The sequence below is a fragment of the Convolutriloba macropyga genome, chromosome 6 (assembly GCF_964194025.1).
Source record: "Convolutriloba macropyga chromosome 6, txConMacr16.3, whole genome shotgun sequence".
Taxonomy (NCBI): Eukaryota; Metazoa; Xenacoelomorpha; order Acoela; family Convolutidae; genus Convolutriloba; species Convolutriloba macropyga.
The window spans coordinates 57,958,704-57,985,004 of record NC_134473.1 but is presented as its reverse complement, the minus strand read 5'-3'; the positions used below and the strand labels follow the sequence as shown (position 1 = coordinate 57,985,004).

The window sequence follows — 26,301 nt, the reverse complement described above, 5'->3', positions numbered from 1 at the left end:
ACAAAGGCAATTGCTAGTATTTCCAGTTCCATGTTTGAGTACTTTTGCTCTCAGTAGGTCGATTCTAATTGCAAAGAACAAGGCTTTACAAGGGTTAGCACATGGTTCGTTTTTTATAGCTTCGAAAAATTTTGTTTCATTTTGCGCCTCGAGAGTTAACTCTTCCTCATGCTAATCATTGGTTTTCACATGTGTCATCCTGAATCAAGTAGCCCTCCAAAAAAGTTGATTTAAAAAAGTTAAAAGGAAGCGCGCGTTAATGCTATTCAATTTCTTCAGTCAGATTTTAGAAATAACAGGCCAAAATAGCCTCCTGGTTTATCGCTATGGCAGCTATTAATGATCAGTCCGAAGTAGGGAAAGGTTGACTTAATTAATCAATCTTGGTTTCGTTCAACAGCATGTCCTTTGCAGAAACAAATTGAAAATTAAAAATCAAGCAGTTGCAAGCCTCAACATACAATCTCCCCCATGTCATCTCCCCACTCATTTGAGTCGAAAAGAAGGCTCTTTAAAAATTGCGTGACAAATTTATCAATGGTCAGCAGTTGATACAATTGGCAGATTGTTAAAGGAAACACGATTTTAATTTCACTCCAAAGAATGCTAAAAATGAATTGAAGAAAAATATAATTGCATAAAACAAAGGTATAAATCAAAATATTTCTTTAGCAGTCATTCAATTTGTCAAGGTTATCAGCGTTTGGACAGGATCCCCTCCATGTTGCCTCAAACATCTCTCTGCTTCCGTTTTTGTCATCTCCATTTCCCTCACAATCAACTCAACGTGTTCCTTATTAATGGTCACCTTTCTCAATTCCCTCTCGTACGCTAGCTTTTCCTCTCGTTCTTTAGCGGTCTTTTCACTCAGGGCTTTCATCGCCTCCTCAATACCACCGGATAGGAGACCTAAAAGAAGGCTACAGTAATGGGACGAAAGAAGGAAAGTTAGTACAATTAGGTCTCAATTTGTTCACGTTTATGGGCGCAAAGATCAATAATACTACAAGGAGGCTCGGTAATGTGCGTTCGCGCACAAAGTTCCGACCCCACTCATCTGCATTTTTGGCATAAAAGTCTACCAAATAAGGAACAGATAGAAAAACCCCCATAAATTCAAGTTTTTTTTCAAAAAAAAATGTGTATAAACAGAAAGATCGCCTCCAACGCAGATAACTCTGTGGAGTAAAAAATGCCACATTAGATTGATTAGATCAGTCATTATTAAGAAAGCAAGTCAAGACGAACATTAAAATCAAACAACAATAACAACAAACATCAATTACATCCAAAACTTTATGTCCATTATAAAACTGAAACTAATCAAAACTTTTACCTCACTAGAAAAGATATGGGACCACTCCATAATTAGCATTGGTAACAATTAGACAAAAAAGAACAAAAACCAGCAAAATTAAAAAATTGGCATACATTTTTAAAAACAATTAGTTTCAAAGTAATGAAAACCAATGCCTTCACTCAATTTTTAAGCGGTTACAAAAATAACAACAAATAGAGACAACAAACAAAAACTCGATTGAAACTTACGAGAAAACGCGGTCGAAGCCGTAAAGCCATATTTTGCCCCTCTAAATATGTTCGATTGCGCCTTCCTCGAACGCCAATAATTTGTTATTCGACCTCATTTTTGAGAATAGTTATCAGGTTGACAAAAAAGAGAAAGAAGGGCAAAATTAAGATATACTTTTGTATTTTTCGAAAACAATTATTTTCAATGTCAAGAAAGCCATTAGCTACAAAAGAAATTAAATAGGTTCAATTACTCGTCCAGAGGAGGCGCTTGAGACTTGTAATCAATCAGAATGTCTTACGTCTACAAAAAGAGCGTCAAACTTAGACAAAAATCAAATTTTAGTTTATTTTTCGCAAAGAAAAACAAGTGTGGAAGCCAGTAAATTCGAAACGAAATCTTCAAATAAATAGATTTTTTACACTTGCAGCTGTCACTTGCACGAGAACAATGTCATACGTGACGTGTAATGAACGAGACTAAGTAACAAACAGACAAAAGAAAAAAGTTAGAAAACGTTTTCAAAGTCATGAAAGGAATCAGGTATCCACTCAAATCAGATTATACGCTCATTCAATCCTCCAAAAAAAGCCAATAAGACCTCTCATCAAAATCAGGGAAATTTCATACGAATAAAAAGACAAAGCAGAATCTACGGTTAGAGACAAATGTAAAAAACTCGAATTAAATTCATAGAGAAAAGGGTGTCGAAGACGTTAAAACCATAATCCATGCCTTTAAATATTTTTATATGTTCAATTGTGCTTTATTCTGAACGCCAAAAATTTAATGTGAACTTTCAATAATCTGATAATGTGACAGAAAGAGAAAAAACGTGGGCCAATGCCTAAAAAAATGAAATCTAGTAGTATCAAAGCCAGAAAACAAAACCATAACTTGACGCGAAAAAAAATTAAATTTTAAAACAATAGAAAGAAGAAGAAGTATTCTTTGTCTGCTGACACTAAGCAACAAGTTGACAAAATTAAGAGAAAAATAGTGTCAAAGTTCATAAGACATTGTTTATTTAAAAATCAAATATTTTTAAAGGTCAAAATGACCAAAATCTTAGTACAGAAAATCGATAAATTAATTTGGAACTGTTTATGAAACCAATTGGATCTATCATCACTGAGCTTTAATTTGAATGGTTCTTTCTTTAATTAACATAAAAAGCGATTTCTTTAAGAAAAGACCGACTGATTACAATCCGAATTATTTTTGGATTGTAACAAAATTGGACAAACCAGCCTTGCTATGCTGTTCGTCCACAAAGAACACTAAATTGTTTCGAATGTCTTAGATTTAGATAATTTGTTAGTTAAAAGATCAAAAATGAATGCTGCGTTTTTGATAATAATAGAATTAAGTTAGCAAAAAAACGGCAAAATTTTAATTCCAGAACAGTCTCAATGGAAGTGGAAGTAGGAATAGCTATTTGTAGTTTACAATGATTGTGTTAGTTGTTTAGTTGTTTTTGGGTGTGTACTTCCGTCAAATTTAATCAAAGTGGATTAAAGAAGCTTAATTCCGGCAACTTTTGATGAAAAAGTCTGAATTTTAGCCAAATAATTTAAACCAAAATAGTCAACAATACTTTTTGTCTTTAATAAAATCAACAGTACAATTATTAACAATTGTTACATATTTTTTTGCAAAACTGACGAAATTTTAGGCAAAAAATCCGGAAAATATGAGTAAAAACCCAAATAGGTCTAATATTCACAAAAATATAAACCAAGATAACTCGCTCTAGAAAACAAAATTAAAAAATTAATTCCATATTCTACGCTGGACGGGCTTTTTAATGATAGCACTCACAACTCTCTACGATGAATATTTCGATCGGTCAAAATTGTCTGAAAAAAAAACCAGTTGAGTATATAGTTCGGAACAATAACGAAAAAACCTATTTCCTTCTCCCATTGGCTGGTAATAGTCAATTATCGCCGCTACTTGTCATCATTATCATTGTATGATTGTTGGCAATGATTCACGCCACCTTTTTAACATGTCAAAGTCACCTAATGCAAATAAATGTTTAAAAGAGTGCATTTGAGATTTCGAATAGCACTTTAGAAACTACTGAACAGCCTTTTTGTGAGATTTGTAAAAGTAACAAATACCCAGCAACTGTAGTTACTTTGAAATTCTTCGCCTTTTTCGAAGTGTTGAGCTAATCAAACTGCATTGAAATATTATCGGCCGAAATTAAGCAATGCATGTAATTGAAGACACCTAAGCAATGATCAATGAACTGTCATGCCATTAATGGAACTGTTTCCTCTCCAACCCCCGTGAACATTTTTTTCAAACTATGCGTGAAAACACTAAGTCTGCTTTGCACTGATAAGAACAATTTATTTACCATTAGGGAATTACGAATAATGGATTATCATAATTTTAGGGGGACAGTTCCCAATTAATTAACTTCTGCATAAAATTGACATAGTCTTATATTCCTTAAAATACACTTGGATGGCATTTGGGTGTAACTTCAACGCCATTACGAATTAATGTTCGTCTATTGGTTACTTAATTTCCTAAAATTTTTACAACAAACTCCTTCGTGTTGTCCTCTAAATCAAATTTCCCAGAAGAATGACTAAAAGCATTAATGATGCGAGACGTTAACTATGTCATCAAATATATTCATGGACCCAATTTTACCACCCGTTTCAAGAACTAAGAAAAGATTACCCGATGCGCTCTGATTGGCAGATCCGAACTCCTTCTCCTCGACGTAGTCTGTAACCCTCTCGAGGTCAGCTGCCCCTTTGGCATCGTGCTTTTTCCCCTTCTCAGCTAGTTGCTGCTGCTGTTCGGCTGAAGTAGTATTAGCTGTATCTTCCCCGCCAGCTCCTGTTCAAACAAAACATTGATAACAAATAAAGCGGATCAATGGAGTTTAACTGTTCTGAGCCCTTATAGGGTCAGTGCAAAATAGATCGAAAACGCTAAAATTGCGCCAGATCGAAAATAAATCTTTTGACTGAAACAAGTCCTCTTTTGGGAGCTTTCACGAGATTAGAACATACGGCCATACCTCAGCGACCCGCGGGTCTTGATACGAATCTACCTAACGCATACTATCCCTACTGACCATGTTATACGCAATCGCATAACCCTATTGTTTTTTAATCTGATCGTACAATTCAACTTCAATCACTTTCACTTTCGTTTACTTCCATCTATTTGTTCTATCACCTCGTGTTATTTACCTGAGTTCTGCTCTTTTCCTTTATTCTTCACTTCTGATTTGACAGCAGTAGATTTGGTTGTTGACTGATTTGCACTTTTATCTGATGGTGTTGGTGACTCTGTACTTTCTGTTGTCGTCGTCGTTGTCACAATAGTTGCAGCTGGACTGTCCCCAGCTGCACTATTAGTATTGCCACTGCTGGTCACTGTAGCATTCTGTTGGTTATTTCTGCGCCCTTTGGCTGACTTTTTGGGCGACATATCTAAACCTAAAAATGGAAACATTATTAATTGAAACCTGACTCTTGGAACCTGACTTGCAATGAAAATGACTAATTTCTAATGGCACAGTAAGTATCTTTGAAAAGCCATTAACGCACTCAATCAATTGTTGAAGAAATTTTCAATTTTGTCAACAAGAATGGGACTCCCCCCAGTTGTTTTTGTAGGTAGTCATTAGATAAGGCTGTTGGGACTATTCAATAGCTTTTGATTAACAAGGGACAAAACAAAACGTCAGAATCATGTCTTTTTATAAGAAACAAAATTGAAAATTACAGCTAAAAAGAAAATTTCGTTGATAAACACTTTCAAATTTCATTATTAATTTGAGATCAGAACTTAGTTTAAAAATGAACAGTTTTCTTAGTCAGTTCCCGAATATAGAAAAAGCATCATTTTAGCTCTCTGTTTATAAAAGACCATATCAATGTTTTCAAACGCACGATTTCTGATGTTTTCAAAATGTAAACGGTATACTTTACGACAGAAGTTTAAAAAAGGTTCTATGTCTGTCTTTTTCATCGCAGTCAAGTTCTGCAATCTCAATAAACGTCACTCTTTCATGTGTATTACTGTTATTTTTTCATTTGAAAGAAATTGCATTTATTGGGCTCAAAAAAGAATCTAATGCCAATATTTGAATCTGACTTAATTGAAAAATTTTAAAATTGTTTTCCGTTAACTTCAATTATCATACGGGCGGCTTTTTGTCCATCGATTTGGTGCTTCCCCAAGTCACTTTACATCGAGGCTCATACAACATGTTACTGGTGGTCCCAAAGGAATTACTAGTTTACATTGAAAAACGAGAAGCCTTCAAAAATACGAAAACTTTTGTAATTTTTCTCTTCTCATTAACTGTTACCACAAAACAAGTTATCAAACATCTCTACAATTTGTTGTAAGTAGTTACGTATTTACTAACTTCCGGAAACCACTCGGCTATCAGGATCTTGTTATTGCTGATCTTACAATCCCTTATGTTTTAGTAACAGGCTTAATTTCTGGATTAGAGCAATTTAGGTCAAGCAAAAATCAAAATGCCAACCTTGAAAATGTCACTCGAGAAGTGAAATCAAAAGAATGTTCTAGAACAAAACGGTCAAGCAAAAATTTTGCATAAAAAGACATGTTTACAATAATTACTTCAATTTAAAACTCAGAAGTCTACATGATTCTAATAATTACAAGGTTCTCCGTTTTAAAAACAGCAGATGCCGCTTATTTGGCTTTCTATAATTTTAATAAACAAATGCTATTTTGCGACCGCAAGAAAACTGTCTGCAAAAATGCGAGCATATATTTTCCCAATTGAATCTGTACACAATGCTATGTTAGGGAGAGACAGCATTGGCAATTTTTCCATATTCGTTTATAATTCATCACTGTTAAATAATTAATATTCACATTTATGCAAAACTGCGGCAAAACCTGCACACTCAAACGTGTAAACTAAATTTGCATTGACCTTCCATTCAATTTTAAAATTATTTATGCACATTATATGGACAACTTGGTCACTCAACCTGCGCTTAAATGCGAATATAACTGATTCAAATGTCCCGTACCTCGTCCAGAACAGTTTCAGAAGCTTTGCCAGGCCTCACAGACGTTGAAAGCAATGAATTGCGGGCAAGAGTGAAAACAGTCCGGAAGGAGAAAAGTGAACAAGTAAAACAGAAGTTGTTCTCTGAAGCCCTGCAGACAAGATGGCACCAACATATATTAGGTCAGCTACAGTTTACAGCTAAATAAATTCTAAACACCAACCGAATTAAAAAAAAGAGCAAATTGGTCACTTGTATCGACAACTATTCTGATCTTCGCTAGAGCTGCAGTGTGCAGGCACGCCGTTCCCTTGAGTCATTTCCCTTATATATTCCCGCCTCCGAGAGTGGTGTATTCTTGCTGATTTCAAAAACAATGGTGTTGTATGTACTCAATATATCCGTCAACTTTTCAGCCACACGCTTCTTGACTCAACAAATTCATTCATTGTAAAAGAATAGTAAATAATGCCAACTCACTTCGAAATTTTTCAAACAAATAGAAATAACTTCAAAGTAATAACTATTGTATTTTCAAGCACATTAGGCAAAAAAATGCACTAAAAATTAGGTATTGTGTAATTGCTAAGCTGAGATCCGAATATTTAACATATTTAATTTTTCACCTCGTAAATCATTCTCTAACAAGACGACCAGATATTGTATTTGCGCAGAAACAACCGACCGTCAAACTACCTTTTTAATGATTATCTTTGAAAACGAGTAATTTGCGAAAAAGAGGACAAGGAGTTTTTTATAGTTTTAAACTGCTTTGGTAAGATGGGACAACCTTGAGCAGCTACTTGATGTGATACTCGTGAAAGACGTAAAGCATTTGGTCATCCAATGACGGCAAATGCTAAAACGCGGGAAAAGTTGTGATGCATTTACTAACGCCATTTTGCTTCTATTCCAATAGCCTATGGCTCGATTAAAATTTTTCCTAATTTCAGGTTTACTTTAGATTTGCAAGCATTTTCAGGGCGCCGAATAACTCGAATTACAGTGTGCTTAGCAGGCACCCTTTCAAAAATATTATTCTAACTACTTTTGAATCTTGTGAAAATCGTCAGTTTTCTGTTTTTCTTGACGAGTTCTGTGATGACCCCCGGAATTTTTCCCAAAAAGACGTACTTTCAAAAGAAATTTGTTAAAATTTTGGTTCAAAACGTTGTTCGAGATTTTTCAGAGTTTTAAAAAGTTATTTAAAACTAAAAAAGATCAAAGGAAACTCAACTAAAAAGAGTTTTAGTTGAACTTCCTTTGAGAGTTATGGAATTAAAATTTTGCCAGTTTTTGGCTAATTTAACTCAATAATTATCCAAAATGCATCAGTTAATTTTGATATTGACTATTTTTGACAACCTATTTGTATCTATAACATTTGGAACAATTACGTGTTCTTAAAGGACGAGCAACAGTAGCAAGGATGTGTTTGGTCTAATCGTGGATCTTTACAATCCAAAAGCTTCGGTTTTGTAATGGGTCGGTGTCTAAAAAAATTTGCATCTCAATTATTGAAAGATCCCATTAGCGCGCAAATGAAGCCAAATGAAGACATACACTTTCAGTGGGATGCTCCGGGTCCTTATGGCTTCACCGCTCAGTTTGCGTAAAACTGTTTAAAATTGTGTTGTGACAAAATTCGTTCTTATTTTGTAGTCTTATAACTTGGTTTCGCTCACGAAATTGCCAATTGGCATCATAATAGGCTCAGGTTAATCTATCTATTCTTTTTAGTAGAAAGCTTCTGGTTGTTTTGAATTGTTTTCAAAATAAAGAATGGATTATTGAGCTTTGCCACTTTTTTCTCTCATTTTTGTCAACTTCTAGATTATTGCCAACAAAGAGAGGCCACCGTCTCTTTCTACTCAACTAAATTTTAACAATTTTTGCGATATTTTTGTAAGTAATGGTTTTTGGCTTTGATACTTTTTCAATATTTTTTAATTTTTGGACATTTGTCCACTTTTGAGGTTTTTTTCCTGGTCTTGTCAAGTAATCACATTATTGACAGGTCAAATATCGCGTTATAGGCGTTCGAGAAGGCACATTTAAACATAACAACTTCACGGCTTCGACACCATTTTCTCGCAGAATTTAATTGACTTTTGTCTTATTTGTCGTTCTTCTAGCAATCGTATAACATATTCTGGAAAATGACAGTTATCAATGGCTTTCCATGGAGGAGTAAAGGAATCTACTTGATATTTTTGTTAATAGCTAATGGTTTTCATGACATTTCAATTAATTATTTTCAAAAGCTAAACGTATTTTTCAGCTTTGTACGTTTGAATCTTTGCTGTATATGTGTTGCCTAGTCTCATCAAAGGTTTTTACTACTAAACGGCCCCTGGACACTATAACTTACAAAAAATATGATTTGTTTCTTGTCAACTTGAACAATTATAGATTCATAAAACGCTGCAAAACACTTCGATTTGGTCTATGATGTCTTCAAAAAATCATAGACACCAAAGAAATCTGCCCAATAGACCTGACAAAAATGTTCAACAGCAATGTAAATTCGAACCCTCGCTTCATTGAGCACTACAATACTTCCGAACATCTCGGATAAATTATTAAAACTCAAAGAAAGCAGCAGTTTGAAACCCTCGCTAGGATTTTTCAAACAACAATCAAACTCTTTCAGAGGTGGGGAATCAAGCGGCAATCAAACAACAACTCATCAACCAAACTAAACAGCGAACATTTTGCACGACTTCTTTTAGTCATGAGAAACTATCCAATATTCATACATTTTTAGATTTTAGAGTAACATGTCTACTAATAATGTCTTTATTTCAGGATAGAGCTGTTGGAATCCACTCTAGCTCGTGAAAGGCAAGAGAAGCTTGAGATTGAGAAAGACTTTCTGGTAAAAATTTTATTGTATTTATGAAAAAATAGTTAAAACGCGAGACCAAATCTGTTTCAGCGCTTGCAGCGGGAATTTCAGAAGTTCCTATTGAATCACCCTAGTGATAAATACAGTCCAGATTTCATGATGCTTGAACGCCGTCATTTGAAATTCGAGAACTTGGACGGCAGCCACTGACATATATTTGTCGAGTATTTTCTGAAGATGTTTCTCGAGTAAAATGTACATATAAGGTTCATAATTTGACAAAAACAGCCTGAACAAAATATCTGTCCACGCTTAAATTCTTTTCTCTATTTTCAGTTTTAGACTCTTTATATTCTATTTTCTCAGCTTTAAAACCACCTTCTCTGAACAGTAATTCAAGCTCTTCGAGGTAGAAGAAATATGCTCTCGTGTTATCTTGTCGGACATAGAAACGATCTTTAATTTTGTGATTGCGCGGTCCAAATCTGATCATGGCGTGATCATTTACAGCATAGTCACGAAAGCAAACTTTTCCACTCGCTTTCAACACACTGGCCACATTTCTAATTGCTTTTGATACTGAATCGGGTTCCAAAGCAGATAACACAAACAGAAGTGTAGCAACATCAATCTGACTATTAAAGTCGTGTAGTTTGTCCTCTAGAGATTCAGTCACAATATCACAAACGAACGCACTCATATTTTCAGATCTGAACTGTTCATTCTGTAATACAAAATTAATCGCTCGCTGTGAAAAATCACAAGCAACTCCATAAGTGTTTTTACTGGATTGCTCCATGACAGGGAAAAATGCATTACCAACGCCACAGCCGACTTCGAGAAAGAATACCTTTTCATGGTCGTCATTAGCTAATAGCTGCAATGGCTCAAATTCGCGAAAGAGCCAGTGACGGTCTTTGAAAAAATTGGTTGAATTATTCTTGTAAAAAATATCCCAAAATTTTGCCGCATTTTTGTCCAGTAGAGCCACCTTAGATGATGTCAATGTTTCTTTCTGAGCGCTTAATTTTTCCAATTCAACGCTACTCAACTCTCGAGGGACACTGAAGCTACTATCATCTGGGTTCATTTTATTCTTAAATAATCAGGATCAGTCTTCTAAACAAGTGGGCAAAACACAGCCAACTTTCAAGAGGTTCATTAAAATGAGTTTGTATACAAATTTCACAAAGGTCCAATCCGAAGAAAAGATGCTTGAATTTGGTTAAATGTAAAAATATATATACATACAAAGGTATAGTTGACCAAAAAGCTTACTAAGATGATTGTTAACTGTTGAGCACATTGATTTCATACACACAATAAAAACCAACTTTTCGGCATCGACAATTTTTGACGAAATCAAAAAACAGTGTCGCCAGTCAGAAGAACCTACAGCCGTATCTATCCATTGCGGAAAGTCAATATAAGTGACAAAGGGCTTTGATTCGTGAAAAAAAAATCATACAAATGAAAATCGTGGAACTCGGAACGGTGGAAGTACCTACTCAGTCTCTGGGTAGAGAAAACATAGCTGGCAGATTGCCAGAAAATAGCCGCAATAGATTCGTAGATCGGCAGTCTAAAAAAAACAGTAAAAAAAACAGACCAAAAAAAATCGTCTTTTCATTGAAGGCTGATCTGTTATATTTTGATTAAAAATCTGTATAAGTTATTGCTGCCTCTATTAGCTGATCTCAAATAACCTTCGTTTAGAGTGACACACACACCCATTTGACCTTATCTCTTTGAATTAAAGTAAATAAAAGTCAATTTCAAAGTGATAGTCATTTTTGAGAGTGAGGTAAGTCAAGTGTGACCAAAAATTTAATCACGCGCATGAACAAAAAAACTCGCTCCACTAAGAGCGAAAAATGACGTCACACATGCAATTCAGTTGAAATTGCATGAACGAATGAACAAAAAATGGCTGTGACGTCATATGGTCGTAACAAAAATCATGACGACGAAATAAAAAAACATAGCCGGAAGAATTCCGGAAACGACTCGAAGAGTCGTCTTCATGAGAGAATTAACTTTCAAATCAACTGTTGTCTAATAATGTGACTACTAACAACAGAAAAAATTCCGTCAAAAAAATGAAGATAGCACATAAAACCAACTAAACTGAAAATTTTATTCCTGTATATAAAACAATCCAATTGTTTCTACGCAATTGAAAACGTCAAAGTACCTGAGCAGCAAAAATCTGCTCAGGTACCTGAGACAAGTTAGGCTCCCAAAATGTTAGTTTGTAAGAAAAAGTTGAATAGTGCAAGAAATGGCCGAAAGTTGTTACAAAGTTTATAAATTTCCGTAAACTCTCAATCGAAACAATTTTAAAATTTAAAACAGAAATCAATTGGTAACTGAATAAACTTTGTCGCTTTAACTGTAAACAATAGTTGTCGCTTTAAATCACAATGAACGCAATAAAACTAAACAATGAACAAAAAATTAATCAAATCGAAATTAATAATGAAAAAGAATAAAGAGACAGAACAATATTCAGACGCAAAAATTCGTATTTTTACCAAAACTAAGCCCTAAGAAAATTCGCAAAAACGAGTTGCTCAAAAATTGTTAAAGTGAAGGTAGCAAAACCTCAGTACCTTATGTTAAATAAAATCAGTTGGAAAAAAACTTCAAAAGAGAATGACAAAAAATATTAGTTCAAATCAAACAAAAAATTCGAAGGAAAATTACAAAAAATATTAGTTCAAATCAATTATTTTTTTAGAAAAATAAAAGCAGGCAGGGCAAATAAAACTATAATTCATAGGAAAATGGTAAAAATAAACATGCTAGAATAGGGAGAATACAGATATTATGAAACAGATGGATAAAAAATAATTCGCAATTTCTGAAAAATCAAAAGAAAATCGGAAGATCTAATTATTATTCAAAATGAAAAAATGAAAACATGGTTTTGTTTGTTAATAAGCAATCGAGGTTTAACAACATTACATAACCATCCTCCTGTCTCAGTAAGAAGTGAAAAGAGCGCAAATGCGAAACAGTAGAACAATTTGCAAAAAAATGTTCAAATTATGGGATAAAAATTTTCACTGAATTTTAAAGAGTTGTTGCCAAAAACAAATAAATTAGCAACAAAACGAAACCAAAACCAACGATGGTGCACCAAAAGACTTTTAATGGTAAATAAATTCAAAATACAAACAAAAACTTGAAAACTTTGACAAAAACCGCCAAAATTGGATTAGTATGTGTACAATTGTATAAAACAAAAACACCTCACGTCACAAAGCGGCATCCAATTCAGGAATTATCAAAAAAAGATTGACATATGTACTAATTTGGTAAAATAAAAACCGCATAAAAAGCCAAAAATGAAGCAATTAACGAAAAAAAAAACCAAAAATGGTAAAAAAAAATTGAGAAAAATGGGCCAATTTTCCATTTGAAACGCATTATCAAGCTCTCAAAAACATTGTGGCATCGATTTCAGATGGTTGGATTTTTATGCGGTATCGAACAAAATTTACTTCTACAAAAAATCAAGTTACAATTTCAAAAAGTAGGCCAAATGGACGAAAAATACGGCTAAAAACTGTCATCTATATGCGTCGATCTCTCAAAAACTCTTTTCAAAGTCAAAAAGTCATTCACTGAACGCAGCGCATGAAGAAAAAACTTCTCTCGCTCAGAAAAAATTAGTTCACACCGCAATTTTACTCGCTTTCACTATTAGGTCAAAACGCCGCCTGAACAAATAGTACTTCCTGTAAAAAAAAAAAGACCGAGAGAAAACCAATACTCCTCTTCGAGTCGTAAAAAACCAAGAGAAGGCCAATAATAGCCTCAGCTATCGCTGTGCGGCTATTAAAAAGCCAATAACAGAATGACTCCCGATGAATTGAACAACCATTTCTGCAAAACATCAACATCAGCTATTGACTCAGCACAAATCATCTCTGCAGATAGACGGACATCCAGTCCCTGAACTACCACTTCATCATTCGGATTGGTATCATCCCTGACACAATTACGCAAAACCTCCTCTGGAGCTGACGAAAAAACATGGATTTTCAAAGTAGTAGTAGTTTGGACTTCCGAGCATTAAGTTTGTGGGTTTGAACCAATCAATGGCCGGCTGAGCTCATCTTCTGTACAGGATTGCAATTCCCGCAATTGCAAAGAAAAGACCACGAACAAGAGTTGATGTCAGTAACAATTTTCGAATGAACTGTCGAGCTAAGTCAGATAAGTTTTGTTTAAGAGTTCAATTTGTATCTTGACATCTTTTCTAATTAGATTTAGTAACTGAATTCAGTTGTTAAAAAGCTAGATCGGATCTTTTCCGTTTGTGCCGCCCCAGCTTAGTGGGTGCATATTATTTACACCCCCAGACGCACGTGCAATATTTTTTCAATGATTTACTATGTAATGACACGTGCTCTGTAACTGGGGCGCGGATAACGTACTGGGGGGGGGGGCACAAACGGAAAAGATCCGCTAGGTCAAGTATTAAATTCAATGTAAAGTTATTCTATTTACAATACAAACGTTTTCACTATATCTAGCATCATCAGATAAAATGCAGCTTAAAATTATTCTATTTACAATTAAAATGATTTAAAAACAAATAATAAACAAAACAGTAAAATAAGAGGTTTTTGGAATATTGTTTATCGGTAAAACCAAAAATTTCTGTTCGTTTTTAATATTTTATTCGAGATCGCTTTGGTTGTTCGGGAATTTCAAGTACCGCTAATATCAAAGGAATGACCTACTGGTCATGCGCTGGTTGTTATCCTATCTTTACAGCAGAATTATCTGCGCTGGACCGAATTAATGCCAGTGAGAAAAAGCTCGATTGTGTTGATTCTCTGATCCGCGAGGTGACAATGCTACGCATTGAGATAGCGTTGATAAAGAAGCCGGATTTCTCTTTTCTTAAATCTGCAAAAAAACGGACCCCCAGGAGTTGAAACAACATCTCATCCAGTTGTCACAGCGCGAAAGTTAACAAAAAGAGAAAGGCAGATGACTTCAAATTTGAAACTGTACAGAGAAAAGTAAGATCAACCAAGGAGGTGAAAACAGGAACGAACACCAATCAAGCTGTCATGAAGGGTGTCAAAAAACCCCGAAGCGTCGTCATTTATATGTAAGTCGATTGAGTCAGAACATAACAGCATCAGAAACGGAGGAGTACTGTGCAGAACATAACGTTGAACTACTTCATATTCACCAAAGTCAGAAGCTCACCTAAAACCGTTCCTTTGTGCATTTAAGTTTGATGACGAGAAAGCTGAGTTACACCTTTTCTGGCCTGAAAACGTTACAGCGTCAAGATTTTACCTAAATAAAGCCGCCCATTAATGGCTATGAAAGGTAGATCAAAATCGACCGTTAACCACTCCTCAGTTGAAACAAAAGAACAAACATAGACCTACAGAACTAAAATTTGCCTACTTAATGTACGCTCTGTCAGGAACAAAACAAAAGATGTAAATTGTATCTTAGTAGTAAACGACGTTAGTTTTGGAGTATTTATAGAATCGTGGATTACGAACAACGCAGATGACGATTTTATTCTAAAGCAGTTTTGTCCCCCGGGATTTCTTTTTTATGGTCCTCCTGGGGTTAATAAAAGAGGGGCAATTTGACTCTTTTACAGATGTGATCTCCATTTGAAAAATTTTCTTAAAACTGCCTCTGAATCTTTTGAAAGCTGTTATGTCTCTTTAACTGTTGAGGCCACCGCTTATTTTTTAATCGCTCTTTATCGACCAACTGGATTAAATGTTAAATCCGTCGTTGACCACTTCACTTCTTATTTTGAAGAAAACAGGCTACAATTTGACAAAATTGTTCTCCTGGGTAATTTTAACAATTCACTGAATGTGAATAACGATGCATTGAAAACGTGGATTTTGGCAGAAAATCCTTTTCTGAGGATTTTGGCATGATTGCATACGTCTGCGAAAAAACGCATGTAGCTGGTGGGATTTTTGACTATGTTATAACGTCAAACAATATTTCATTTAATGTTAAATTGAACGGCTTTATTACTTCTTCGGATCATTCGTTTATTCACTTCTCGCTAAGCATTGTGAAACAACGCAAATCTCAACACCAGTTGATGTTTAGAAATCGGACGAAATTTGACTTTGAAGGTTTTGTTAAGCTATTGAAGCCATGCTTGAAGTTTGGTTTTGCCTCAAGTTTTGATGAAGCATGGGATATGTATCTCATGTTTGAGAACATTTTGGATACCGTCCTTCCACACAAAATAAAAACTTTCACTAAACATCAATGTCAATTTTTTGATGACGAGCTTCTGAGTTTGAAACGGAAGAAGAGAAAAGCACAGCGTAAATTTAGAAAGTTTAAAAAATCCGTACTAAAATTTGAATATGAAAAAACTAAACATCTGTTTTTTGAAAAACTCTTAGAGAAGCGTAGACTCTACATTGAGAATGCGGTGATGGAAGATTGTGGCCGTAGGAAGTTTGCCACCTTAAAATTTATTCTTGATCAGGATGTGGAACAGTTCCCGATAAATGAAAACACGAAAAAGCTTGCGAACGAATCAAACGAATTCTTTATATCTAAAGTGGATTTTATTATTGCATCAATTCCCACTGCGGTAGGTCCTGAAATTATGAAAGCCGAAGTTAAGCCAATGAATTCGTTCACAAAATTGTCCATAAGTCACTTTATAGATTTAATTTTGGCATCGTCAACCAGTATCTATCCACTGAACATCATTCCGACACATCTTGTTATGTCATTTCCTCATAAATTTTTTCTCGAACTCCTGAAATTTTTAATCTTTCGCTGAAGGCGGGATATTTTCTCCAGTCCTTTAAAATGGCAATCGTTAAACCTCACTTGAGAAAAACAAATTATGATAACGAAGGTTTCTCAAATTATCGACCTATCTCAAACCTAAGTTACATTTCGAAATTATTAGAACGGGCGGCTTTCATTCAAATTCGTGAACACCTTGAAAAAAATAGTCTTTTTTAGTAAATACCAAAGTGCTTACAGGAAATTTTTTTCTACAAAAAAAGCCCTAATTAAATTGACGAATGATCTGCTCCTCAATTTAGATAACACAAAAAGCATTTTTTATTTTGGACTTGATCTATCAGTTGCTTTTGACACTCTCGATCATGAATTAATTCTATCGATTCTTGAAACAAGTTTAGGTTTCAAAGACAAAGTGCTGAGATTTTAAAATAGTTATCTGGGTAGTTGATCTCAAATAGTGTTAATTGACGGTGAATATTCGATGCCAATAACCATAAAAATGGTTGTTCCTCATGAATCTGTTCTAGGTCCCATTCTTTTTTCATGCTATCTTGCTCCTCTGGAAGTTCTGTTTGAACTTCTTGATGTAAATTATTTTTTTATGCCGATGACACTGTTATCTATTTTGTTTACGTTGCTTCGATACATCAAGGGGCTTTTGATTTAATACTTACGACCCTGCAAAAGTGGTTCAGTGGTGCAAAGCTCCGATTAAACTCGAATAAAACTGAGTACAAGATTATAAGTAGAAAAACAGCGTAGATGGCGATATTGAACTTCCAGCAGACGCCAATTTTTCCTATAATGCCACTTTGCTGGCCTTCAACTTAGATTCCAGATTTTCATATTTAAAACAAGTTAGCTCTGCGTATCGTAAATTTTATTATTTCTTGCGAAAAATTTATTCCATCAGAAATACAGTTGACAGAAAATCGTTGATCGAGTTAGTTCGGGTAATGAATCTCTCTTGACTAGATTACTGCAACTCACTGTACTATGGACTACTTGCGGATAGTATACAGGAATTACAGCGTATAATGAACTCAGCATGCCGTCTCATTTTTAGACAATCACCAGTTCACCAACATTAAATTATTCCAAGCAGCCTCATTAGTTACCCATGAAAAAACATGACTTCTACAAAATTCTTCTTTTCGGTCACCGTATGGTTCACCATCCGTGGAACGTTCCCGTGTATCTTGGCGCATTAGTTTTCCGAAATGAAAAGGTGATTAGATGTCAATATGTTTACAATTTGAAGGTTCCTAATGTCATGACTGAATGTGGCCGAAGTTCCTTCAGTTTTGCGGTCCCTTTTGAATGGAATTAGTTTTTTGTTTTTTTAGTCGGTCTCTGTTTTTGAAAGCAATTTTGAGTTTGTAAATAGTGCGTAAACCTATAATCAAAAAAAATATTAACAATCGTCAAATTTAGATTTTTAGTTCTTAGTGACGTTCGACCGTTTCGATAACGCGTTGGAACATTTCAATGTTTTGATTCGCTAAAATGTAGTTTTCGAAATGAGCAACATGACAACTGCTGACTAGTGTTTCAACGTTAGCTCCTTGCTACGGCCCCCATCGCTACTGTTTAGCAATGGCTTCATTTGTGCTATATTTAATGCTTGGAGAGTCATGAGTTGTTGTGTCACATTGCACTGACCTATTATACGCCAATTAAATGCGCGTGATGTGCCACAACATTCTCTTATATGCTGACCTACTGGTGAGTCATTTTTCATGCACTGCCATCTGCGTGGTTATATGTCTGCAAATTTGCCCGACAAAGATGGAATTGCATGCATCGACTACATGTTATTTCGTATACCAAGTGCGATTTTAGATGCTAGTGAAAACAAAGTTTAATGATGATAAACAGGTTTTTAGTTTCCGTGTTGCGTAGATCACTGAAAGAAGCGTCAACTTTTGCAGCTTTTTCTTTAGTCTAATGCTTAATTGGGCTCTATGCTGTAAGAAAATTGTGGGTATGTCCTTCTGCTTTATTTTTTTGTTTTACTTGCATTCCGCTGCTGTTTTTGTTGTCTTTTTATATTCACCTAAACTTTTTGCAATTGTCTGATTAACAATTTCTGACGACCAATTTTCCGGATATTGATTTTTTTTCGTCATATAATTTCATTAAGATTTGGGTTTTCGTCAAAGTAATGCCAGTTGCTTGTAGATCGAAAACGCCTATGGATGGTGCCCTCTACAATTTTTCTTTTAAGCTGGAGGGAAGCGCAGCTAAAAAAAATTGAGAATTGTTTCAGTATTTGTTGGCTTCTGGTACCATTTACATGCGACTTTTCTTTGTTCATCATTGTCAACACAATTGCCATATCCAGGAAGGCTAGTGCATGTTTTTCATCCTTTTTTTCCAATGAGAATTCCACATTTTTATTCAAATTGTTTCCTAGTTGAAACAATTTGTTGAGGTTATCTTTTACGGCGCAAAATATGTCATCTACTTATCTTTCGAATAGTTTTGTTTCAGTGAATTCATTTGTTTAGAAACCTCATCCGCCTTTTTAGTGCCAGTTTTTGGAATTGTAAATAGCTCATTTTGCATTTTAGTTTTTCCTTAATTTCTCACAGCTTTGTAACCTATTGGCAAGTTGTAATTGTTAAAGATACCCAGTGTTTATTCGTCATTGAAATTGAAGGAGGTTAAAAACAAAAGTCGCAGCAAAGGTTGAAATTGTACTCTTTCAGAGTTTGCCACAAGCATTCAGATTTTCAACTATGATGCTACGAAGTACTGTGGTGAACAATAGAAAAAGGCGTCGTCTGATGTACTCAACCTGTTTTGTTTCGATTTTTAAATCAACGCGGGGTCAACTGTCTTTCTTTATTATCGCAAGGTATCCTTGCGAAGAATTCAGTATGTGCAAAAATCTGGCCTTTGATTCCTGACAGAAACATTAACATAGCATGCATTTCTATGTACAAGCACAAAGGTAGTAACTCAAGTTCCTTTAGTCTATCAAAAAAACAAGAATTCTTTTAGGAAATCCTTTTAGTAGCCCTCATTTGCAGTCAAGATTTTTCCAACTACTTTGATTTGGATTCCAGATCTGGTAGCCGTATGTGATAATCGGCAACAGGTAGCCTTTATAAGCATTCAGCTTGTTTGCTCTGGAGCATAATCTTGTCGCACTCCTTTTGATGAGGTAGAAAGTTACTGGTTTTGCTGGCTCGTAGTTCACAGTTGTTGTTCCAATTAAGCTTTGCACATACAATTTGATGTTGCTTTTGCTTCTAATTAAGGACATTAGCAGAAAAAGATCCTGCAGTTCCAAGCATATTGATAAATGAAGCAGTTTTAATTTCTGTACTCTTCTTTGTAATTGTTATCCCATTTGTTAAAAATACTGGCGTTTCACTTTTCTCAAGATCCGCCAAATCTCTTTTGTTTTGGTTTCACTTGGTAAGCATGCCTGTGATTCACAGCTGATGATAGACCACACGTGCTCGGCATACGCATTCAGTTTTGCTACCTATTCGTGTTTGCTACCTTAAATGCATTCCATTTGACAAATTGGAATGCTTTTCAGGTTTTTTATTACCATTTCTCTACACTTACTTTGCAAGATAAATTTGTGGACCTTAATACACCAATTAATTTATTATTAATTTCAATATTATTATTATTATTATTATTATTATTATTATTATTATTTTTATTATTGTTATTATTATTATTATTATTATTATTATTATTATTATTATTTTTATTATTATTATTATTATTACTATTATTATTATTATTATTATTATTATTATTATTATTATTATTATTACTATTATTATTATTATTATTATTATCATTATTATTATTATTATTATTATTATTATTATTATTATTATTATTATTATTATTATTCTTATTATTATAATTATTATTAGTTTTATTATTATTATTATTACTATTATTATTATTATTATTAATATTATTATTATTATTACTATTATTATTATTATTAAAATTATTATTTTTATTAATTTTATTATTTTTATTACTTTTATCATTATTGAGATACAGAAGTTTCCACAGGAGTCATCCGCATCAAAACCAAGCGTCAGAATTTTTATCTATAAAAATAATAAACTATATGTTATAAGTTTATACACATTGTCTGTACATATTTAGATAACCGTCACAGTTGTACTGTTGGCACTGTATATATTCAAGGTGACCTAGACCAACCCAAGTTAATTTAACAGGCATCTGCTCAGCAGACAACGAATGTGACGCCATCCAATTAAATTGCGTATGGCAGAAACGAATGAAAATGTAATTCAAGTTTTAAACCTTGTTCTATTCTCATTCACACTTCTGAGTCCGGTAGGTGTAGAGTTCCTTAATTTATCTAACAATTTTATCAAATGCATAACGCTAGTCGCATGTAGACCTGGAAGAGAGAAGGTATCACTCCCTCCATTCGTATTCGGTAACGCCCCGTCATTACACCTTACGCTCGGAATCGTTAACGGGGTGCACTAGTCCAATTGGACATGATACGAGTGGAACTCCAGCGGAGACATCAATAATGAACACGCAATTCCACAACAACAGCATATTCAAGTATAACATGGCGCGGTCAGCTTCACGATCACCATTAGGTCAACCACCATTCTAAGTGAGCGGAGCTAACCCAAACATAGAGTGTACAAAATGGATGGAAACGCCGAAATTAGCAAAAATGGGAAAGAAAGTATCCACGGAGAAAAACTGCTAAAACTGAACTGAAACCCAGAAGAACTGACTTTTTGTATCCGCCTTTACCCTACCATCTTATGAAGATTGAATGGAGCGCAAAACGGAAAATGAATTCAGAGCTAGAGAACAAAATAAATGGAAAAAATGTCGATTGGGAAAATGAATGTCTAGCAATTAAAAGAAAAGGATCCATGATCGAGAGAATAACATGGGAAGAAACCGATATCAAGGTGAAAAGTCTAATCTACCTATCTCCAGGAGCAGAAGCTACCAAAAAATTTCATCAAAGGAACCCACTAACAAGAATAGACAGAATCGCAACAAATGAACTGCTACACGAGTTAAACATAACATTCACGAGACCGAGAAAAATAACCTTCGAACGTTTTCAGTTTTTCAACACAACATAGCAACCTAATGATTCACACGAAACATTCCACAGTCAACTTCGAGAACTTGGATCCCATTGTGGCTTTAGAGATCTGGAGGAGGACATCGTGAGAGACTTATTCATAGCCAAAATGAAGAATTCAAACATCCAAATGGAACTCTTAATGGAGGTACGAAACCACATATAAGTACTCAACTACACGGGTTGAATTTTTCCGCTCAAAATGATGTAAGAGTGGAGCTGCAATGGGAGGATTTTTTAGGAAAATGCAGCTCAAAACTCTTACGTCTTTTTGGGCTGCATTGGGCTTCCAAGGGGGGTAAAATGGTGTAAGAGTGAGGGGGTAAAAGACAAATTACCCCCCAACTCTCACATCGTTTTACCCTCCTTGGCCGACCAAAAAATATGTAAGAGTGGGGGGTTAATTTGTCTTTTAACCCTCACTCTTACACCATTTTACCCCCTTTGCAGACCAAAAAAGATGTAAGAATGGGGGGTTAATTTGTCTTTTACCCCCTTACTCTTACACCATTTTACCCTCCTTGGAAGCCCAATTGAGCCCAAAAAGACGTAAGAGTTTTGAGCTGCAATTTCCTAAAAACTCCTCCCATTGCAGCCCCACTCTTACGTCATTTTACGCCCCTTGGAAGCCCAACTCTTACATCATTTTACCCCCCTGGCAGCCCAACTCTTACATCAATTAACCCCCTCAATCTTTTAGCCCCCATACCTGAAGACTGCCAGTCTTGAAACCACAACCTCTGTACCCTCAGCTGCGTCGCTTTATCCTCCACACCGTCGATGCTTGTCCAACTCTTGACGGTCTATATATATAAATAATAATTGTTAGAATTGCCCCATCACAACAAATTACCTCCTCACTCTTACATCGTTTTATCCCCCTTGGCAGCCCATTCTTACATCATTTTACCCCCTCTGAACAAATTAACCTCTCACTCTTACACCATTTTACCCCCCTTGGCAGCCCAACTCATACATCATTTTACCCCCTCTGAGCAAATTACCCCCTCACTCTTACACCATTTTACCCCCCTTGCCAGCCCAACTCTTACCTCATTTTACCCCCTCTGGACAAATTACCTCCTCACTCTTACACAATTTTACCCACCTTGGCAGACCAATTCTTAAATCATTTTACCCCCTCTGAACAAATTACCCCCTCACACTTACAACATTTTACCCCCCTTGGCAGCCCAACTCTTACCTCATTTTACCCCTCTGGACAAATTACCCCCTCACTCTTGCACCATTTTATCCCCCCTTGGCAGCCCAACTCTTACCTCATTTTACCCCCTCTGGACAAATTAACCCCTCACTCTTACACCATTTTAACCCCCTTGGCAGCCCAATTCTTGCATCATTTTACCCCCTCTGAACAAATTACCCCCTCACTCTTACACCATTTTACACCCCCTTGGCAGCCCAACTCTTACATATTTTTACCCCCTCTGAACAAATTACCCTCTCACTCTTACACCATTTTACCCCCCTTGGCAGCCCAACTCTTACATCACCTTACCCCCTCTGAACAAATTACCCCCTCACTCTTTCACCATTTTACCCCCCTGGGCAGCTCAACTCTTACTTTCTTTTCACTTTCTCACTGGGAATGTAATGAAATTTACCAAATCATCAACCCCGACCATTACTGTAGTTAAATAATAATGCTATAACTTGGGGGAGGGGGGCTAGTGATCGCCGAATTGAAAAACTTGCTAGCATCTTGGAAGCAGTCTTGCAAGTGAATGCATACGGGTACCAAGTTGCTTGCAAGATGATGTAAGAGTGGAGCTGCAATGGGAGGATTTTTTAGGAAAATGCAGCTCAAAACTCTTACGTCTTTTTGGGCTGCATTGGGCTTCCAAGGGGGGTAAAATGGTGTAAGAGTGAGGGGGTAAAAGACAAATTACCCCCCAACTCTCACATCGTTTTACCCTTCTTGGCAGACCAAAAAAGATGTAAGAGTGGGGGGTTAATTTGTCTTTTACCCCCTCACTCTTACACCATTTTACCCCCCTCGGCAGACCAAAAAAGATGTAAGAGTGGGGGGTTAATTTGTCTTTTACCCCCTTACTCTTACACCATTTTACCCCCCTTGGAAGCCCAATGGAGCCCAAAAAGACGTAAGAGTTTTGAGCTGCAAATTCCTAAAAAATCTACCCATTGCAGCCCCACTCTTACGTCATTTTACCCCCCTTGGAAGCCCAAATCTTACACCCTTTTACCCCCTCAATCTTTTAGCCCCCATACCTGAAGACTGCCAGTCTTGAAACCACAACCTCTGTACCCTCAGCTGCGTCGCCTTATCCTCCAGACCGTCGATGCTTGTCCAACTCTTGATGGTCTATATATATATATATATAAATAATTATTGTTAGAATTGCCCCATCACAACAAAATACCCCCTCACTCTTACATCGTTTTACCCCCCTTGGCAGCCCAACTCTTACATCATTTTACCCCCTCTGAACAAATTACACCCTCACTCTTACACCATTTTACCCCACTTGGCAGCCCAACTCATACATCATTTTACCCCCTCTGAACAAATTACCCCCTCACTCTTACACCATTTTACCCCCCTTGGCAGCCCAAATCTTACCTCATTTTACCCCCTCTGGACAAATTACCCCCTCACTCTTACACAATTTTACCCACCTTGGCAGACCAACTCTTACATCATTTTACCCCCTCTGAACAAATTACACCCTCACTCTTACACCATTTTACCCAACTTGGCAGCCCAACTCATACATCATTTTACCCCCTCTGGACAAATTAACCCCTGACTCTTACACCATTTTAACCCCCTTGGCAGCCCAATTCTTACATCATTTTACCCCCTCTGAACAAATTACCCCCTCACTCTTACACAATTTTACCCCCCTTGGCAGCCCAATTCTTACATCATTTTACCCCCTCACTTTTACACAATTTTAGCCCTCTTGGCAGCCCAACTCTTACATCATTTTACCCCCTCTGAACAAATTACCCCCTCACTCTTACACCATTTTACCCCCCTTGGCAGCCCAATTCTTACATCATTTTACCCCCTCTGAACAAATTACCCCCTCACTCTTACACAATTTTACCCCCCTTGGCAGCCCAATTCTTACATCATTTTACCCCCTCTGAACAATTTAACCCCTCACTCTTACACCATTTTACCCCCCTTGGCAGTCCAACTCTTACATCATTTTACCCCCTCTGAACAAATTACCCCCTCACTCTTACACCATTCTACCACCCTTGGCAGCCCAACTCTTACATCATTTTACCCCCTCTGAACAAATTACCCCCTCACTCCTACACCATTTTACCCCCCTTGGCAGCCCAACTCTTACATCATTTTACCCCCTCTGAACAAATTACCCCCTCACTCCTACACCATTTTACCCCCCTTGGCAGCCCAACTCTTACATCGCTTAACCCCCTCTGGACAAATTATCCCCTCACTCTTACACCATTTTAACCCCCTTGGCAGCCCAATTCTTACATCATTTTACCCCCTCTGAAAAAATTACCCCCTCACTCTTACACCATTCTACCCCCCTTGGCAGCCCAAATAATACCTCGTTTTACCCCCTCCTCCCATTGCAGCCCATTTCAGCCCACTCTTACATGGCAATTTCAGTCATGGGGGGTAATTCCTTAAAAGTCCTCCCATTGCAGCCCATTGCAGCCCACTCTCACATGATAATTTCAGTCATTGGGGGTAATTCCTGAAAACTCTTTCCATTGCAGCCCATTGCAGCCCACTCTTACATGGCAACTTCAGTCAGGGGGTAATTCCTTAAAAGTCCTCCAATTGCAGCCCATTGCAGCCCACTCTTACATGGCAATTTCAGTCAGGGGTTAATTCCCTAAATGTCCTCCCATTGCAGCCCATTGCAGCCCACTCTTACATGCCAATTTCATTCAGGGGGGTAATTCCTTAAAAGTCCTCCCAGTGCAGCCCATTGCAGCCCTCTGTTACATGACAATTTCAGTCATGGGGGTAACTCCTTAGAAGTCCTCCCATTGCAGCCCATTGCAGCCCACTCTTACATGGCAATTTCAGTCGGGGGTTAATTCCTGAAAAGTCCTCCCAGTGCAGCCCATTGCAGCCCACTCTTACATTGCAATTTCAGTCATGGGGGTAATTCCTTAAAAGTCCTCCAATTGCAGCCCATTGCAGCCCACTCTTACATGGCAATTTCAGTCCGGGGGGGTAATTACTTAAAAGTCCTCCCATTGCAGCCCATTGCAACCCACTCTTACATGTCAATTTCAGTCGGGGGTTAATTCCTGAAAAGTCCTCCCAGTGCAGCCCATTGCAGCCCACTCTTACATGGCAATTTCAGTCATGGGGGGTAATTCCTTAAAAGTCCTCCCATTGCAGCCCACTCTTACATGGCAATTTCAGTCAGGGGGTAATTCCTTAAAAGTCCTCCCATTGCAGCCCAACTCTTACATCATTTTACCCCTCCGAACAAATTACCCCCACATTCTTACATCAATTTACCCCCATAGACAAATTACCCCCCATTCTTACATCAAAATGGGAGGGTTTTAGGGAGGACATTCGACCCGGGTATGTAATAATGAGAGAAAGGGGCTAAACTAATCAACAAGATATACTAAAACAAATAAAAATACAACCAAGTGGCCAACCGTTTCATATTTCAAAACCAACAAAATGTCGCACTCCTTTTGATGAGGTAGAAAAAGTTACTGGTTTTGCTGGCTCGTAGTTCACAGATGTCGTTCCAATTAAGGTTTGCATATACATTTTGATGTTGCTTTTGCTTCTAATTAAGGACATTAGCAGTGGAAGATTCTGCAGTTCCAAGAATATTGATAGATGATGCAGTTTTATTTCTTTAATCTTCTTAGTAATTGTTATCCCATTTGCTAAAAATCCAGGCGGTACACTTTTCTCTAGATCCGCCCCATCTCTTTTGTTTTGACTTCATTTGGTAAGCATGCCTGTGATTCA

At 36.4% G+C, this 26,301-nt stretch overlaps 2 protein-coding genes across 2 annotated transcripts in view; both read right to left on the bottom strand.

The window, feature by feature from the left end:
- Window positions 1–613: 613 nt before the first annotated feature.
- Window positions 614–26,301, bottom strand: part of LOC142341797 (uncharacterized) — a 444,522-nt gene continuing 418,834 nt past the window's right edge. The window contains exons 2-4 of the mRNA XM_075393033.1: window positions 4,753–5,004; window positions 4,232–4,393; window positions 614–909 (exon numbers count right to left, since the gene is read on the bottom strand). Of these exons, the coding sequence (XP_075249148.1) occupies window positions 680–909; window positions 4,232–4,393; window positions 4,753–4,993 (633 nt within the window). The 5' untranslated portion in view covers window positions 4,994–5,004 and the 3' untranslated portion in view covers window positions 614–679. The remainder of the gene's footprint in view (window positions 910–4,231; window positions 4,394–4,752; window positions 5,005–26,301) is intronic.
- LOC142341077 (tRNA N(3)-cytidine methyltransferase METTL6-like) lies at window positions 9,434–10,711 on the bottom strand. Its single transcript, XM_075391938.1, has one exon. The coding sequence runs from the start codon at window positions 10,497–10,499 to the stop codon at window positions 9,678–9,680; it is 822 nt and encodes a 273-aa protein (XP_075248053.1). The 5' UTR covers window positions 10,500–10,711; the 3' UTR covers window positions 9,434–9,677.